The sequence below is a fragment of the Cavia porcellus genome, unplaced genomic scaffold (assembly GCF_034190915.1).
Source record: "Cavia porcellus strain 051 isolate PalLab524CR breed Dunkin Hartley unplaced genomic scaffold, mCavPor4.1 scaffold_25, whole genome shotgun sequence".
Classification (NCBI taxonomy): domain Eukaryota; kingdom Metazoa; phylum Chordata; class Mammalia; order Rodentia; family Caviidae; genus Cavia; species Cavia porcellus.
The window spans coordinates 15,125,475-15,145,190 of record NW_026947508.1 but is presented as its reverse complement, the minus strand read 5'-3'; the positions used below and the strand labels follow the sequence as shown (position 1 = coordinate 15,145,190).

At 43.2% G+C, this 19,716-nt stretch overlaps 1 protein-coding gene across 6 annotated transcripts in view; it reads left to right on the top strand.

Annotated features, from left to right (window-relative positions):
• Positions 1-7,672: 7,672 nt before the first annotated feature.
• Pla2g2c (phospholipase A2 group IIC) overlaps positions 7,673-19,716 on the top strand; it is a 66,304-nt gene continuing 54,260 nt past the window's right edge. For 2 of the 6 annotated variants that reach the window (XM_063235657.1, XM_063235642.1), the window contains exon 1: positions 7,680-7,780. Coding sequence is in view for 1 of the 6 variants with exons in the window: in XM_063235652.1 (XP_063091722.1) it covers positions 13,512-13,542 (31 nt within the window). In the remaining 5 variants the exon portion in view is untranslated. Of the gene's footprint in view, positions 7,781-13,382; positions 13,543-19,716 lie in introns of those variants that run through there. The other 4 variants (XM_063235652.1, XM_063235650.1, XM_063235654.1 and 1 more) reach the window with 4 other exon arrangements.

Below are 19,716 nucleotides of genomic sequence, written 5' to 3'. Positions count from 1 at the left end.
CATTTTGTTCCTTACATACAAACGTATATAGGAGGCCCACTTTTTTCTTTGTCGGTTTCAGTTTATTTGAATTGTGCCAGCTAGGTGTTCCCGCCCACTGCAGTGTACTAAGGAGACACAGACCTGGGCAGCCTCTGCTGGGCCCACCCCTCCAGGTCAACCTATTGAAGGCTCCACTGCTAGGGTGCACCACCAGGCGCAGGGACCTGGTTTGGGCTAGCCTATTGGGTCTTAGTCTGCGGCGTCACCCAGGTCAGGGTCCCCTACCAATTCCACTTGATAGCGGAATATGTGACTAAAGTCACTGCAGTGTCCTGTTCCGGCTAGTCTGCCCAGTCCCTGGAGCCTCCTAGTCTATGGAAGGGTCCCCATTCCTCTCACTCATCACAGGTCAATTCAGGGCTCCCCACCAGTCCTGCTCTCACCTTTGTTCGCTGATTCCCGCTCTCAGAGCTTTCACGCCTCTCTGTCCCTGCTGTGCCGATTCAGACGCAGCAATGTTGGCAGGAAATTCAAATCGCGGCTTCCAGAGGCACGGGCCCCAGCTTCAGCGCTGAGATTTTATCTGTTCCTGTTATAGCACTGGGATTGCATTTCCAGTTGGTTTCTTTCAGCTTAGTTTGTTCCTGGGTCAGCAGGGTATATCTCCTCTTGCTTAGGACTCCCCACACTGCACCATTCCTGGTTTCTAAGTTGGTTTCTCAGAGAGCCTCCATAGCTGCTGTTATCTATCCGCCATGTTCTCGAGGTATCCATGTTTTCTTCTATCTCTTCTTGTCTCTTCTTCTAAAGCTTCTGGTTAAGTAAGTAAGGGCCCACCCCAAAGACCTCATTTGAATGTAATTACCTCTTCAAAGACCCTGGGACTAAGTGTGATTACATCTTGAGGTGCCGGAGGTTAGGACTTCAACAGATGAGATGGGTGGGGGATGGGCACAATTCAGCCCCCAAGTTGGTGGGTGAGAAATGTGCAAGTGACTGCTTGGCAGGAATAAGACCTATAAAAGGCTCTGGGGACATGGCAGCATTCACAAGGGGAGAGGTCTCTGCCTTTGAGAGCCTCAAATTCTAGTGGGTGGGGAACTAGAGTAAAGACAAGCAGACCACAAATAATAAAAACAACCATTCCAAAAGTGACAGAAGCTAGAGAGATACGGTGGCTGGGCTGAGCAGCTGGGACAGCCTTTGCAGATGAAGCTGGGAAGCTGAGGCCCAGAGGACACAGAGAAATCACCATCTGAATACCTCATTTTGGGCATGGGGTCAGGCATAGGCATTCTTGGCAGAGGAAGAATGTGCCAACAATAAGTAATGAGGTACTTTGTTCAGGGACCTAACTTTCCTGGGCAAGAGGGGACTTAGGGGAACTGGGGGTGTTTTGAAATCCAGATTAAAGCAGCCTCATGTGTGAACTCTGCCTTCTTTGTGGGCCTGCCCATCAGGTGGGCTCCCAGCGGCACATGGCTTAGAGGTTGAGGAGGAAAGCTGGTAATGATGTGGGGGTGCAGGGAGCGACGTGTGCCTTGGTGTCAGGGATGACTGCCGGTCCCTGTAAACCAACAGTGATTTCCCCCAGGTCCACTGTGCAGCGAGGAGGATTACTGTGCTTGAACCCGGCTCATATTAAAGTATTAATCTACATTTAAAATCTTGCCACTGTGTCCACGGGGATCTTTGCTCCATATGTTTGCAGGAGCTCTGAGGCCTGCAGTGTTTGATTTTGAGTATTTGGAAATGAAAGCTAAAGGTGACGCAGAACAAAGCGAGTAAGTAGCCGTGCAAAATGAAGCTGCCCTCAGTAAATATTGACTTCCGGGAGGCACTCTTCCCACAAACAGCATCACAGACTGTCAGGTCCAGCAGCCCCCAGAGACCAGCTCCCCCAGCTGCCTCTGCTCTCTTGGTTTAAACTCTTCCCTTCCCTCCTTCCTTCCTCTCTCCCTTCTTCCATTTATCCCAGTAAGGTACTGCACTGACCTCCTGCATGAGTTTCCTCTTACTGCTATAAGAAATTACCACAAATTCAATGGCTTCAATCAATACTAATGTGTAATCTGATGGTTCTGGAGGTCAGAATCTAAAATGAGTCTTTCTAAGGCTAAAGTGGGGATGGGGTCAGGGCTGCACACCTCCCCGCCAGGCTCCAGGTGAGAATCCAGTGCTTAGGCTTTTCCTGTTGCTGCAGGCTGTCCACATTCCATGTCCCTGGCTCCTTCTTCCCAGCCACTGTGGCCAGTCAAATCTTTCTCATGGCCTACCACTAGGATGCATGTACTTCTGCTTCTTTCTTTCACTCAGGTGGTCCAGAATAATTATCCCACTTCCCAGTCCTTAATTTAATCACATCCAGCAAAGTCACTTTTGCCCAAATGTTAAAGACATGGGTAAACTTGATAGTCAACTTGATTGGCTTGAGAGACTCTTTGACTATCAGAGCACACTTCTGGGTATGTCTGAGTGGGTCAGGGGGTGACCCTGAGGACTATATTTGGTGCCTGGGCCCTTCCTATCTGAAGCTTTTTACTTGTATTTTGGATTGGGTGACTTTTTTTTCACCATGCACTTTTGCCATGACATTCCTGCCTTGACACCAAGTGACTATGGACCAAACTTTAAACTATGCATGTCAAGTGTTTTTCCCAGCAGCAGGAAGTCTGGCCAATAAATACAGATAACAGACTCATAGGTTCTGGGATTAGTATGTGGATATCTCTTGGGGGCATTATTGTGCCTACCCTGCTCATCCCTTGGATTTTTTTTTCTCTTTTTCATTTTTATCGGTACAGGGATCGAACTCACGACCGCCTACTTGCAAGACAGGTGCTTATGCTGCTGAGCTAAATCACCAGCCCCTATCCCTTGGATTTTAATTTCTCTAAGCTATATTCTTTAGTAATACTTTAATACTTTAGTAATACTTATTCACAGAGCTCAAAACTCAAGTTAGTGTTTAGTTGGAAAGTTAGATTTGACGTCTGTCTCCTTTGTGGATGGAAAGCTCTCTGTCGGAGGACAGGCTAGATATTTTGATCATCTTACATTTTCTCAGAACTTCCTAGCAGCCAGAGCAACAGAGGAAGGATGTGGGAAAAAGAGAAGAAGAGAAAATAAAATAATGACTAACATTTAATGATCACACAATAGTCCAGCAATGTTCTGAATGCCTTTCACATATATAATCCACACACAGTGAAGGAGGGGCTGCCATGTAAAAAGGATAGCTGGCGTTCGGAATCCATGATCTTAGCGAGGATGTCATGGAAACACGCTTAAGCAGTCTCTGTGTGCTGTGACCGAAGTCTGAGAAGCAGAAATGAAGAAAAGAGACAGACAGACAGACAGACAGACAGACAAATATAAAGAAAGACTTTCTAGAAGATGAAATGACTGAGTGGGGACATGTATGATTCTGATTATGGAAGATAGGGGTGGCTGGGTGCCAGGGTGGCACCCAGAGTGGGTGGAGGGATGAATTCAGGTGTTTCAAGCAGAGGATGCTGTGATAGCCAAGACCCAGCCAGGAAAAGGCTTGTTGTTTTCTGTAAATTGAAGGCAAAACAGCACTGGTGGAGCTTAGGTGGTAAAGGCAAGGCTGATGGGAGTAAACAGAGGCATGGAGGTGCCATTTCTGAGGATGCCGAGGATGGTATAAGCTATACTCAGGCTTCGGACATGGTCCTAAGGAAAATGTGAAGCTGTTGGGGGGAGGGCTTTCGATGCTCAAAATAATTTTGTTCTCCATGTAGAGATAAGATTGCAGGGTTGGGGTGCTGAAGGCAAAGTGCCAGTGGTGAGTGTGAGTGGGAATCCCATGCTGGACCTCGGGGAGTTTGCAGTTCCAGTCCAGGGCACTCTAAACTACGCATCTGCACCCTTCTGGAGCCTCCTGCCCACCCTCAAAGGTACAGTTGCTGAAGTAGCACCTGCTGTTTGGAGTGAAGAAATGTGAACACCAGTCTGCCTCAAATCAGAGGAAGGAGTGAGCCAGAAGAAATGCATTTAATTCTCACACTTTATTCTCTGCATTTTATTCCCCCTACTGTGAACACCACTCACTAATGTTTCTGTCACTCACATTCATTCGATCAGCAAATACCTTGGTACTTGACTTTAACTGATCTCAGGAAGGTCTATGGGTATAAAGGCACGTACCACACACATTGTTTTGACTTGGAAGTACAGTGAATCATGAGGCAATAGACAAGTTCTAGCTTGCATGTTAAGCATCAAACAAGTATAAGGACAGAAGTTTCAAATCAAAATGTGTCATATGGCCGAGTGTGGTGGTGCACACTTGTAATCCCAGCATGTGGGAGATAGAGGCAGGAAGATCACTGCAAGTTTGAGGTCATCCTGAACTAGAGATTGAGATTTTGTCTCAAAAAACAAAAAAGTACCAAATTCAATGAGTTTCAAAGCAGTCAAGTACCAAGCAAGCTATGACTATACTTGAGTATGTATATATATCAAGCAATTTTTTGGCACCTCATTAGAACTGAATAACCCTGGCTTGTTCTTTACCCTGTGAAGTTTACTATCTTCTGGGAAAATAACATAGGAAATATATGGATTTAGGTGTGGCAAGCCTCATAATGAAGTTTAAGGGGCTCTGAGATGGTGCGGTGAGAAACCTGATTGTACTACATTGTGGCATTGGCACTGGATCTAGTTCTTGTCCTTTTCTTGTACACACTGGTTATGTGACTTTGAATTTTTCCCCATGACATCAAAGTATGTTGTCACAGCCCCTTAACTTTGGTCTTTGCCATGTGACTGGCTTGGACCAGTAGGAAGAAGTGTAGGTGACAGTGACCCAGTTCCAAGCATAGACCTTGAAGGGTCTTGGTGTGTTCTCCACTGTCTCCTCTGTCCTGTTGTGGCTCTGACTGCACCTTGAGAACCTGTCTTGCCAGCCTGCTGGCCCCATGAGGAGGATGAGAGATATAAAGGGCAGAGCTATCACTGCTGAGATCCCTAAATAAGAGGGGCTGTGGCCATGTCTGGTCGACGTCTCAGATCTGAAGATGAGGGAGAGAGCCCTGCTGAGGTCAGCAATGCTGCCCAGCCATTTCCAATCCAGGTCAGCTGACCTGTAGCTACTTGTACATTAGGAGTTCAATAAATGCTTATGGTGTCAGCTGCTGAAATTCTGTAGCCATTTGTAAGCAGCATTATTGTCCATAGTCAAGGAAACAGAGACCTCTATACATCACTGCTCTTGCAAGTTGGAAAGCAAAGTGATATGCTGTAGCTTTGTGCATTTTTTGATGTTCCCAGTCTCATAGTAATCCATTTGGGGCAATGACTTATTATCTTATCTCCTCTCATCCTATCTCAGCAACACGCTACAACATGGTAAATGCCCAGTGTCTCCCATGAATAAAGGGGTTCATACCACTAATGAAAGAGGTGCTGAAGAACAGCTCCTCAGCTTCTCCTAAACTGTTCAGTGACTACAATTTCTCTTTCTTGGCAATTAACAACATTGTTGTTTGAGATAAGAGGCTCTTTCTTTCATCCCATCACTTGTTCCACGCTGAGATTTTTTTTCTCATGGTATTTACTCACTACTTGAGGTTACAATTACACAATTATTTTTAGTATCCTCCCTTTCACTAGACAAGGACTTTATCTTGCTTGTGTTGGTGTCTTTAGTGCCTCTGACTGTGTCTGACATAGGTGTAGATGCACAGAAAATATTTGTTGAGTGAATACATAACAAGATGATGAAAAAATTCAAGATTATGAGCTAAAAATGTACAAACCAAACATTTATTATCCTTATTATGACCTCCTTTTTGTTTGTTTGCTGTGGATTGAACTCATGACCTTGGACTTGCCTGGCAGGTACTTATGCCGCTGAACTAAATCCCCAACACTATTATCCTTATTATGATAGATGAGACCATATTATGTGATGAAACATAGGGCCTGGGCATATTAGTACCTCAATGTTATAGCCTTACATTTATAAAATGATTGTTATCTTATAAAACTCCTTCCCATTCTAACCTACACGTTACTCTTTCCATCTTTAAGAGAGATATACGTGCATGAATTATTATTTCCCTTTATAGATAAGAGGGTTTGGTGAAAGTTGATTTAGGCATTTTGTATTCTGCTTACCCATCTTTCTGTACAAGATGGCTGCATTATAAGAGTCCTTTAAGAGAAGGCAGGTAAGGGTAGACATAATTAGGATTTGCATGTCAAGGGTTTGTCTTAACTTCTGTGTATGCACAAGGAATCCTGTAGGACTGAGTTTCTGTCTGTATCTGTAGTCTCCCTTCCTGCTCTTATCTCTTGCTCCTGAACTAGTTACTTTGTCTTTCCTTCCTGATACTGGGATTACAGGCATGCACCAATAGTCTCCTTAGGTTTTTCAAAAGCATGATATCCTGTAGTTAAGAAGCTCTAGCACTATGTCAGTTACCTATCACTATATAACAAAAACACTGTTAGTTTTTGAACAAAAATGAGCTATTTTATTTGCTCACAGTTCTATAAAGACAGCAAACAGGATATGTTTAACTGGACAGTTCTTCTGGGCTCACCTGACTTAACTCACAAAGCTGCTGTCACCTGATGACTGGACTGAATCTGGGTGAGCCAAGAGCTGCTTGGATTGTGTCACTTGGGTCCTTTCTCCTTGCTTCTCTCATTTGTAAGGTTGATGGCAGTCTCTGGGCAACAAGGAGAGTGATCATCCATACTGATCTGCTGGGGACCATCCCACTTTTAGCAGTGAGAGCTCTATATCCTGGGAAGTTCCTCAGACTTAGGCAAATCAGAACAGTGGTCATTTTAGCTACAAGAAAGAGAGGGGAAATTACAAGGCATCTGAGCTCTCAGCTTAGAAATTTCCCAGTGAGAGTTCTGTCACTTTTTCTCTGTGGCACACTCACAAGGCCATCCCCAATTCAAGGGGTTAGAGAAATAAACCTGAACTTTCAACTGAAAATGCACCAAGTGCTTTTATCGCAAGGAAAGTAAGACTGTGGTCTCAGAAATGAAAGTAAACAATTTTTTGTTAATTGAAAAAAATTATAAAAAGTAAGGAAATATTAGAGAGCCCTCACTAGGCAAATGAGTGACGTTTGCACCCACATGTCTTAATATGAATGTCAAATACTTTGTTTTATATACATGTACAACCAAAGACGCCTCTCTCTGAAAACCACCTTGTGGTGAGCAGATTAGGAGAGATGGTGAAATATTCAGGTAGAAGAGAGCAGGCTTCTTGGTAGTTAGGACAAGAGAGAAGGTCAAAGGCTATGTTAACAGTCCAAATAATTCTATTTCAAGAGTAAAACTGATAACGTTTGTCCGGTAAAATATCTGGGATAATACAACTTTATACTAGCATCATGTTAACACTACATCCCAGGCATTGTTCTAATATAAGTGATTCACACCTAAGAGTACATTTAAACCTCATATTAACAGACAAGAAGCTAAGGCTCCTAAAGTGTCTTTCATTTTGCTGTGTGTTTCATTGCTTTTCATAACTAGCAGTTTGCAATGGTAGCCTAATCATCTATTTGTTATGGAGCAAGAAAGACCATCTCTGGGTGGCTTTGAGGACAGAGACTCAGAAACCCCGGAACCAAAGCCCATGGCTTGGGTTCCCATCCAGGCCAGACTAATGGGAACTCTTGCGCAGGCGCAGTCGGGGATTTGGCGCCAGCTCTCTGGGTCCGTTCCAGCCTAGAGTAGATCCGGGGTGCAGCAGTTCCAGGGTCAGGCCGGCCTCTCCTCACCCTTGACCGTGGCTGGCGAGGTGGGCGAGGGGAATGGGCGGCTGAGAGGGTCCGTGGCGCGTGCAGGGAGGGATGGGGCAGGGAGGGTGGGACCCAGATCAGAGCTGGATGTGAACCTGGAAAGGACCTGGGTGCGGAAGGCTGTGTAGCATTCAAACGCTGAGGAGTGCACCAGAGCTAGGGGAAAAAATCACTCAGCGCGCGCACACACTTCACAGTTGAGCACCCTGAGCTCCGTACCCTCCGGGAGCCCTGGGGCAAGCTCTGAGCCGGAGTTTCCCATCGGTGCAAGGATATGTTCACAAGTGCTGCCAGGCCTTTGTTCAATGAATATTAGCTGCACTCAGGCGCTGTGCTAAGTGCTTTTTATTCACAATGTTATTGTGGAGAAATCAAGTGAGATGATGCCTTTGGCATGCTTTTAAGTATATTATACACGAGAGATCTTATGAAAGTTTGAGCCTTATGTAATTGTTTGCAGTTGATTTTTCTCAAGAAAGAGGTCAAGCTTTACGGTTTCCTGGCCTCAGGACATCCCACTCTCCCTGGCCACGTTTCTTGCAAATGGATCTCGGTAGTCATTGGTTTGGTGCAAAAGGGAACTATGATATTGCCCTTGCTATGTCATGCAGCGTTAAGATGCCTTAAAAAAGAGTTGATGTTTGTTGGTAATTTGTAGCTGCTATAAGTGTAGTTCTTTGGCAGGTTCGGAATGTATACCAATTAATTTGGAACTGTTGAAATTGTTGATGTTTACAATGGAACATTTGCTTCTCTGCAAATGCTTCTCTGCTTTCTCCCTTTATTTGATAAAAATCAAGTAATGGAGGGCGAAGCTTGGCATCCTCTTCTTTTCCACCCACAAGGCTTAGTGCTTTGTGGACAAATGTCATAGTATAATACTGTATTTATTTTCTAATAATTTAAAAGATTTACAGTAACATGGGCAGAGTGCTGTGCTAAGCCTTTGGACCATGAGAAAGTCTCTTTTTTTAAGGTTTCTTTTTTTTTTTTTTCCAAGACTCACAGTGTTGAATGTTGAAGGGAAAGAATGTAGTGTAGGATAAGATACCAGAGTTAAACTAGGACTAAAAGAGGGTTTCAGAGACACTAGGTGTTTTATTATACTCATAATTGGCATTATGTCTTTCAATAACCACCACAATTAGAGCTAAAGGTACATGCTTTCCTAGATCTTTAGTTGTCATGAAAAAGACCTTAACTGCTTTACTGGCATCTGGTCCAATACCTGTCATCACAGACAAGCCAGCTGACGCTCGGGACATATTCCCAAAGCACCTGTGTGAAGCACATAGGAGGAAAATATCTAACACTCTGCTTATGTTGGTGTTGAGGCTTTGGGATTCACTGTCCTGCCCCATGAACATGCATTCCTGATTCAGCAAGGTCCAGCTGGTCCTCTAGAACTTGCTGAGCATCTCTGTCTTTCAACTGTGGCATTTACAGTCAGCAGCTCTTACCTTGCCATTTAGTCATGGACCACACTGTCCTTCTTAGTTGAACAGGAGTTGGAGGACTTTGGGCAGTAAATGAGGAAGCTCATATCTGAGAGATAAATACACTTGTTTGGATTCCCAGTTTGGATTCTGGATCCACTGCTTATTGGTTATGCAGCTAACAATCATAGACCTCAGTTTCTTCCTCTATTACATATAAATCTGATCTCTTGCAAGACTGTTAGAGGTCTTGGCAAGCACTAAACAAAATAAAATGGGAAGCACCATTCTCTTTGTCTCTCCACCTTTTTATTTTCTCTTCCCAGGTTTATGAAGTGTGCCTATATGTTTTATTTATTTATATACTTGTTGAATGAAGGAATATCTGTCACATCCATTTAAATTATGAAAATGGACTTGAGAATGTTCTTTTCACCTAGAATAGACTAGACCCGTTTCCTCTTATCAAGAAGTTTTAGTCTATCTGGGCAGCTAGAGGATTTTTTTTTTTTAAAATCTCTTATCTGTGTTTCCTTTATCCCAAAAGCAAGCCTCTTAAAATTGGAGTCCTTATGGGCATAGCCCTGTTCCCCTTTTGCTTCTTACTCTCCTTGGGTAGGCTCATCTACTCCTATAGCTTTAAGAACTCTACACACCAGACTCCTAAATTTATATCTAGAGGCTAAACTTTTCTCCTAAGCCTCAAACATACATCTAACCATCTTTGAATAAATATACTTATTCTAATCTTCAAATTTAGCTTCCCTGAAACAAGCCCTCTCCAAACCTGCTTTCATGGGGTGGCTGACACCAAGGTCCTTACTTTCCTGCCTACATCCAATAAGTCAGTAAGTCACATGGCTTCTACCTACAAAATTTAACTGATTATCAAGCTGGGCATGAGAGTGAATGCCTGTAACCCCAGCATTTCAGAGACTGATGCAAGAGTTTGAGGCTAGCCTCAGCTACATAGCAAGTTCAAGGCCAGGCTAGACTGCACAGTCAGACCTTGACCCCCAAACAGCAACAAAAACTGAAATATAACTGATATCACCGAAGTTCAAGTGACCATGATCTATTCCCTGAACCACTGTGATGATTCACTCCTCTAATCTATTTCTTATGTGTCATAACATAAAAGATTTTTTAAAGAACAAAACTAATCAAGCCATTTCTCTGATGAAAATATCCCAGTGCATTTGCTGGTAGGATTGGTTTTAGAGGGTTTTCAAGCCTTCTGACAGTTCGTATCAATTACTGCTACTGACCTCTGAACCCAGCTCTCATCACTCCCCACCTGGTCACCTCCTTTCAGTCACATTGGTTTTCTGATTGTGCACGAATGGTCACTTTTTCAGGGAGATATTCCCTGCCCATTGTACATTTTAGGTTCCTGTACACTTTCTTAGGAAACTCTGACCTTTTTTCCCCAAGAGAAAGGCTGACCTTTAAAAAATTTTTTATACTGCTTAATTACAACTATGAAGCTCTTTGCATAAATATTTGGTCATTGATTCATCCCTTAGTTGGCCAGCTCCTTGAGGACAGTTATCCCAATTTAGCACCTGTAATGCCCATTAAAAAATGATTAGAGGATGAGAGAAGCCAAGTTATTTTATGACAGATGTCAAAACAAAAGTGGAATACAATGGGTGTGATGTAAATTCAGAGCAGGAAGAGATCAGTAGGTCAGGAAAGTGAGTGAGACTTATTTCTTAGAAACAAACAAACAAACATCAGGAAGTAAGCTGGAGCCATCCTATGGATGAGCTTGAGTGCCAAGCTAAGGAATTTTGACTTTATTCTATAGGTAAGAGAAAGTTGTTGATAACTTCTGAGCAAAAGTGGTGACATTTGGAATCGGTGACATAAGTCTGTCTGTGCAGAATCATTACCAGCAGAACCATCTCAAATCGACTTCACTGGAAAGTCCAGGGATGGATCCAGGACCCAGCTTTAGGTTTGGCTTGACCCAATAGCCCAAATGATATAACTGGCTTCTTCCTAGATCTTTCTGCTCTGCATCCTTTGAGTAGGCTTCTTTCTCAGGCAGGCTTTCCCATCACAGTGGTAAAGTGGTTGTGCCAGCTCCTGGATCACATCTTGCAAGATTGCCGTCTAGGGAAAAAGGGGTCATCCATTTTTCTAGTGGCTCCAGTAACAGCAGGAATCGAGTTCTGGTGACCGAGACAGGCACGCCTGGTTTATGTGCCCATCTCAGTATTCATTCCCAGAAGAAGACAGTGTGCGAAGTGGTGAAGAGTGAGTTTAAATCCACAAGCTCCTCTTCCCTAGCTCAAGGCAGGGCCAGCCCTGATGCAACCACACTGAATGAGAGCCAGGGGGAGGAGGAGTGTTAGTAAATTTTCAAGGGAAAATGAAATTGTTACTAGAACCAGAGTACTTGGGGCTGGGTCCCAAACCAAGCAAGAATTTCAGCCTGGCAAAGTGGTGCCCAGGGAGACCGCTGTTGAGGGTTGTCTGGATCCTGCAGTGGCCTGGGATTAGACTCTGACACTGAGGTTTTTTTGTTTTTTTGTTTTTTTTGTTTTTTTTTTTTTTTGCGCCCATTAAAGCCTCAATTAGTGTCCTGCTGGCCACAGGTCCCCATCGATCTGCTGAATCATCTGAATGGAGATAAATCAGAAGAGGAGATGGAATTAGGATGGATCAAAGTGTCTCGAAGGCCAGACTCCCATCTTGTTGTTTATAAATCAGTCACATTTTACCACCGAAGACCTTTATAGTTTCATTTTAGTATCTGTTGTTACAATGCAGTGGGGAGAGAAAAGCTGCCAACATGGCAGGATTGTTAAATTGTCTAGGCTTATGGTGATTTAATTCTTTTCAGATTTATGTTATAAAAATGGATTTTAAAGAGACTTGAATCTTTTTTTAACCTTTTGATTTTTGTGCATTGCGTGAATGTTAGCACAACAACAATAAAGGAAGAGAAAAAGAGAATACTGTAACTGTCTTATTAAATAGATGGACGACCCCAGGCAGATGTACATGTATTGTCTTTAATTTGTCTTGTATTCTCTAAATGTGGTCTTGTCAAAACAAAGCAAAATCAAACAAAAGCCTCATTCTGTAATTTATTGCACCAAGAGGTATGTTAATGCAAAGTGCAATAATAGCTTCGTTAAATTTTTTAAGTAAGTCTTGATTAGACAAGAAAAACTATAATCCTTACTTTCTGCAGTTTAAAGTAAAGGAGGTTGTGGCAGGTGGGGGTAAAAGAAAGGAATCCACATGATGTTTGTTTCGTTTGCCTGTAGACGTTTCATCTACTGTGTCTCATAGGTGAAGGAAGTGCAGCTTCCTGACTATTTTTTTCTGGTGTAATTTCCTGAGAGCTGGCTGGATCACTGAGCTTTTAAAAACCCCATATTACTCTGAAGGCATTAAATACATGGGTTTTTGCTTATTTGTTTGTGGTTCTGGGGATCAAATTCAGGCCCTTGGTCATGTTAGGCAAGTGCTTTCCCAGTGAGCCACATCCCCAGCCCCTAAATGCATGTTTTGATTGTGGGTGATGCATTGTTTTCTTGTGGCCTTGGCTGACAGGAAATTGGCTGCTATGGTATCATCTTGTGGTAAGATTGTCTTGTCATCTGATGAACTGACCCACTTTCATACCGTTTCTTTCTTTTTTTTTTTTTTTAACCTCCAGCATTTTTCAGTCTTTTAAACAATTTATGGCCTGTCTATTAATTTAATGTGATTAAACAAACTATCTTGAATGCTGTCATCTTCAGACCGTAATTGAAAAGGCATAGCTTTTCCAGGTCTGGGGCAGATGAGTTTTTACAGAGCCTCTGAACATCAGTAAGAGCTGACAGATAGTGAACGTGATAGGTTGAATGAATATGGTCTCTCATGTGTTGCAGAGTGGTTTGTATAAATGGGGAATTAATAAGTGAGTCAGATCTGAAATAATGGTGTTGAACATTGTTGACTCCCACTTGGGTATTTTAAGGGCTAAGCCAGCCATGCTTAACCCCTTTCAAAATGCAAGGTGCTGGAATGTGACAGGTGGTGACCCTGAACCATTATCTATCCCCTTTGGGTTCATTTGCATAATACACACACAAATCAGTACAATCGACATTTATCAGCTCATGCCCTTGAAAATTAATAGAGCCGTATCCTGTCTCTGCAGCCCAGAGCCTCCAGCCAGCTGATTCCCTCTGGTTTCCTGATGCTATGAAGATGCTCCTGTCTCATCTACCTAGCAAAGTAGAGGGAAACACCGTCCCTGTTTGCAGACCTCTTCCTTCGGTGTCTGTCCATGGCCTCCTGTGCTCCCCAGGCTGAGCTACGTATGCTCTTTCTCCGTTTCAGCTCATTTTCTGAAAAACTGAAAAACCATTACTGGCATATGAAAGTCTAAGCCCTTCCTTTTATGCTTAAAAAAATACCTGAGTATTTAACTCCATAATGATGAGGTATTGATGACACAGGATAAGCACCTAAAGTGTGGGAGAATCAGCCTAAACCTTATTTTTCATTTAAATCAGTGCAGTTCTCTATTTCTGTGGGTGCTTTTGTCAGGTTTAAGACAACAGAGTGGATTGCGCCACCCTCAGCTCTCCTTAATTGCCCTGTGCCTGTGTTCCTCGCCGTTGCTCTTTTGGGATGCAGGGCTCTCGCTGCAGCCTTTGCTCCGAGCTCAGCTTTCAGCACCTTCCACTTCTCAGCACTGTGCAACCTGCGCTTTGCAAGTCAGTCCCTGATCTGGCAGTTCTTCCCCACAGTACTCTCTTTTGTCAGCTGCTAGCGTTTAAAGTGCAAACGTGGTTGGCAGCCGCAGATGTGCTGCGTACACCCACCGTTGCTTATCCTTATTAGATGTCTTAACTTCCAGGCACATTGCCAGGGCAGAGCAAGTTCTAGTCCTGCTGCAAGCGTTGAGAGCTGGGTGTGCACTGTCCTCATGGCCCCTGGGCAGCGTGGGTTCCTCCTGTGCAGCCCTTGAACCCAGTTTAAGGAAAGAACACTCCTTTGGTGCCTCTGCCAGGAAGGTTCTCTGCTTACTGGGGAACAGCATTTATCAGCTGCCTGTCTTGTGCACCGTCTCCACTGTGTCTTTAATCGTCACATTACCTCTGGGAAGTAGGCATGGTGTCAGAAAGGCCTGGGTTTGAATGTGGATGTGTGACCTGTGTGACCTGAAGCATCTCAGTGACCTCTCTGATCTTTTTTTTTCAACTCTACAATGAAGATAACAATGCCCTCTCTATAGGCTTGTGAAATTTAAGTAGGGCAGTTGATGTAAGGCCCTTAACACAGTGCCCTGGCAGGTAATGCATGCTTAATAAATATCATGGAGAGTTTGATCTTGTCCAGGCTACTTGACTTATCTAGATTACTTGATGAAACAGGGCTGTGAATTCAAATTCTTTTGAAATCTAGTTTTCTTCTTCTCCTCTATTAAGAAAGATGCTGTTAGTGTCAGACCATGAAAAAGAAACTGGAGCCCTTGGTTACTTTGGCAGCGAGCTGTGCAATTAAATTCCAAGGCTAATAATAAAAAATTATGATATGATAGCTAGTGCCTTTTGGGTACCAGCTACATGGTCAGTATATGCTAGGCAATTGGCATCTGCTCTATAATCTTTTTTAATGGTGTTCACTGAGATTCAGACATTTGTCTTCTCTTCATATTTTTGCTATTTCTTTGTATCACAAGTACTATTACTCTGCTTAACAATTTTCTTTAAAATAGACTCACACTATTTAAATAAATGTATTTTAAAGTGAAAGTTGTTACTTCCCTGGTAAATGGGAAGCCAGTATCATTGACCATGCACAGAAGATGCCTAGAGAAATATAGGTAGTTAAAGCATGTTGTCAGGTTTCAGTGAGGGAATTAGCAAGGGTCAGAGACGCCTCTATAGTACACTGGAACCAAGCAGGCATTGTTTCCTTACTGAAACAACTGAAAGAGACTGGGGAAGGAACACCATTCCCGTGTCACCCAGTGCCCTGTCCATACAGCATCTAAATCATTTCACAAACTTCCATTTCCCGCTGAGGCAAACCCTGCCGTATGTCACCTGGTAAGGAATTCTTAGCCCTTTTTGCTGATGGCACTGAAACTCAGAATGGTCACCTAGTTTACCTTACAGTAAATATCTAATAAGTAGTATACACAGAGTTAGACTTCAGGAAGGAAACACAAGCACAATGTCAACTCTCAGTAGATTCCATGGCAGTGCTACTCCCTGAGTAGGAATATGCATGTTGCGTTCATCTGAGTTTTTTGTTACAAGTTCATGGTCATTGAAATCATAGAGTTGCCAGGGTTTTCAGCAGCTGACAAACTGACAGCTTCGGGGAAGAAGTGGCAGTCCAGGTACCTAGAACTGGGTGGGAGGGAATCTTGGCAGCTGGCACCAGGTGCTCACTACAGCTTTGAACCTGACCTGTGACCATGCATTTAGCTACCTCCCTGATTAAAGGTTGGCTCAGTGTGTATGTGTGTGTGTGTGTGTGTGTGTGTGTGTGCGCGCGGGTGTGTGTGTTGCAGGGACCTGAGAAGGTACCAGGACCCGAGGTTTCCCAGGCATGCTGAAATCATCAACTATAGGAGAATATTTCCTGCTGTAGAGGCAGAAAATATTGGACACTAGAGTGGCGGAGTGAAAGCCCAAACTCAGATCACAATTACTCCATTAAATCATTTAGCATAATGAGCTCAGAGAAATGCTCACCTTGTTGCATCTCAATTTTCTAATCTAACGAATGAGATGATATCAATATCGACTTTTACAGTTGATTTGAGATAAAATGTGCTGATGCATGAATACCTAGCAGTGTGCTGGCTGCTCATTAAATGATAGTTTTTTTCCCCTCCCACCTCAATTAGGCACATTTATGTCCCTTAAATCTTCCCTGTCCTTCCAAGTCCCATCCTCCAAATTGGTATCTCTTTGAAGATAGGGGTTGAAGATACCGGTTGATATCTTACGTATATTAGGGCTGAAGTCCTCATTCCTCTTGCTGAGGCTGTTGCTAGCTGACCCTCTCACCCATGTTCTTTCTACTGAGCTCTTTCCTTTGTGCATCACAACTGCAGGACCATCCCTGCAGGATCCCAGTAAACTTGGCTGAGGCTTTTTCGCATCACAGCTAGTGTTTTTTCTTCTGCCACTTTGTGGACTCAGTCTCCCACAGGTGTGACCATCTGTAGCACATTCTCCAAAAAACTTCTTATGTACAAATCTGTCTCTGGATTTGTTTCTCAGAGTCCTGGTCTTGGTGGGATCTTCATATATTGTTATGGTTTAGATCTAAAATACCCCCCAAAGTCTCATGTGTTTGGAAGGTGATTGGATCAATGGATTCAACCATTGGTGAGTTCGGTAGCTGAATGTACTGTTAGGAGGTGGGCCCTGATTAGAGGCAGGTTACCAGAGGCTGTGACCTGGAAGAGTGTACTATTGTCCATCGCTCTACCCTTCTCTCTCTGCTTCCTGCCTGCCATGGATTGGCCAGCTTTCCTTGGCTCTGCTTTGGAGCCAGCCAACTGTGGACTGAAACTGTGAGCCAAAATAAGCATCTCTTCCTTTAGGTTGCAGGTGTCAGGAATCTTATCCCAGGGACGGGAAAGTGGTTCATACATATATATGTTGGCATCCCAGCATTATGTGGCATTAGGCTGCATCCTGTATACCAGAAATGCAAAGAATAGTCTGAAAGGCAGATGGCCTAGATTAGAATGGCACTCTGCTGCGTACAGCAGTGTGACCTTGCAGATTAATCTCAAGAACCCCAGCTTCCTTATTTATAATAGGAGCCATGGCAATTGAGATAACCTAGGTCATACATATCTTTAGACTAGAGCCTTGCACATAGTGATAGACAGCAACTTTGGGTATCAAAGTAGCATAGACATCCCTTCTTCATTTTCCCAGTTTCTTGGATTCCTTGAAATCACTCTGTCCCAATTCACCTACTTTTCTCAGCATTTGTCCTCTGTTTGCTTTGCTGGCTCCTCTTCCTACCTCATCTTCTATATTTAGATATGCTTCAGGTTCTGTCCCTTTCTTGCGGCCTCTACTTTCGTTTTCCCTTCCCTTCCCCATCTCCTTACTGCTAGGCAGTGGCCAGCAGACCCGTGAGCCCGCTGTGTGAGTAGCTCTGCAGTGGGCGCCTGTGTCTGTGAAGTGAAGCAGTTCCTGGGGAGGATGGGCCGTCTTGTCATTTGCATGAATCCCCACAGCAGTTCCCTGTTGGGCTTCTCCAAGAGTCAATCTGTCAAAGCTTTTGAATTGTGTTAGTAATCTTGTCGCAAGTTGTGCCCTTGATGAAGGGCACATGCCTGGTAATTGGTGCTATTGTCAAGACTGATAGTGCAGAGAAAGCAAGAGGAGGTGGAGAAATGGGAAACTACAGTTTGAGGTTCTACGGAAAGAGGCAAGGAAAAGGGATTCTGCAGAATGATGATGGAAAAGTGCCATGGGTCTCAGGGCTTCATTTTTAGGCTTTTTGGAAGAGACCTTGAAACTCAATTGCTTACATAGAAAACTTCTAGGAAAACATAAAAACTGTAGAAGTTATATACCACTGTGGTAGTCTCCTTGTGTTACTCTAATGGCATACTTGTAATAATCAATAATAGAAGAGATTTATTTTGGCTTGGTTTCAAAGGGTTCAGTCTGATCGCCTGGCTCTGTTTCTTTGAGTCTGTGGGAACATTTGGCGGAAGAAGCCTGTTCATCTCGTGGTGGCTGGGAAGCAAAGAGACTCAGTGAGAGGAGATGGTCTGGGGTCTCAATATCCCTTTTAAGAGCATGGCCCCCAGGCTTCACCTCTAAGGATTTCACCGCATCCCAGTGGCACCATAGGCTGGGTACCAAGCTTTCAACACTTGGACCTGTGTAGGGTGCTCAAGGTCCACACTACTGGTCAGAAATCCTAATGGGTACAAAGTGTGTTAAATGGCAAGAATAATTTCTAGTGCTTTATAGCGCAGCAGAGTGACTATAGCTAACAATCATTTGCTGTGTATTCAAAATAGCTAGAAGAAAAGACTTTGATTGTTCCTAATACAAACCAGTGATAAATGTTTGAGGTGGTGGGTATGCTAATCACCCTGACATAATTATCAAATATTGTATACATTTATAGAAATATCACACTGTACCCATGAGTTGAGTAACATTATTATGTATCAGATTTTTTAAAAAGGAACTCTACCCTGGCCCTGTTTTGCATTCAGCTGATCCACAACAAAATCAGTGAAAAAAATAGAATTCACAGGTTACAGTTAAAAGAAATGTGATTCTAGAAAAAGGAGATGATACTATAGAAAATGGTGAGAAGAGGAGGAAGAGAGAATAAACATGCATTAGTCACTGTGGAATGCTCAGCCCTTGGCAAATGTTTTAAGAGTCACATAAGCTCTGTAAGGGGAAAGTTCTCCCATTTTACTGATAAGGAAACAAACAAAACCTTCATACTTAGGGTGGCTGACACCAAGACCTGTTATTTTAACCTCATCCCACTGGAAAAGCTAGCTCTGGATGAGGAGGAGGGCACTCTAATACCATAACTTTAAGGTGATCTAGAATCAATTTCAATGTCTTCACATTGTCACCCTTGTGCTATGTAGAGACAGTGCCACAAGGCCATAATGAGACAAGATGTGCCGCACTAATAATCTTGATCTGTTTATAACACAATACAATGAAAGTTTTATGTGGAATGCGTATCCCCATTCTCTAGTCCTCCTGCCATTCCCCATGATTTCTTATTTGATAACCTTTTTCAACTGCTGCAAACACAGGAAAATAGAGAAATTATTTTGAAGGAGAGAGTTTAGGAAAGAAAAGATGTTTTCTTTTTCTCTGTGCTTTAAAAAAAAAAAAATCCTAACAGCTGAAATTTGGTACTTGTGGTTTTGAAGAAGGTTTTGAAGACTAAAATTTCCAGGGCTTCACATTGGACTTTTGTGTGTCTCTGACCGGGCTGCCATCCTACTGTCGGTTCAACTGAGCGTGATCACCACATTTTATGTTGGTGGTTGAAAATAATACGTAACTGAAAAACCACCACCACAAGCACCTCAAAATAAACATCTCAGAAATGAAGCATTTTTAAAGGGGAGTATGGGGTAAGGTCTTTCTTCACCCTCACAGTAACTTGCAAGGAGTGATAATTGGTTTTCCCATGGATTTTAAATTTGGGAGAACTTTCCAGGATTCTTCTTAGTTGCTTGGAGTCCAAGGGTCTCATAAGGTCAAAGAAAATCATTCTAGAAGACATAGGAGGATGCATGGAACCCAAAGCATCCATTGTACCATCTCGCTTCTTTCCTGCCTGCGAGACATTTTCCAGTTACATTTCTGGGTTGTTCTTAAGCACATAGTTCTTTGCGTATTACTGCCCAGACTTCCTAAGTAAGCAGGAAAACCATTTGCTTCAGAAAGAGAATGTTCACAGGATTCTCGCTCTGTGAAAATTCACTTTCAAGTATAAAGTTTGAATCC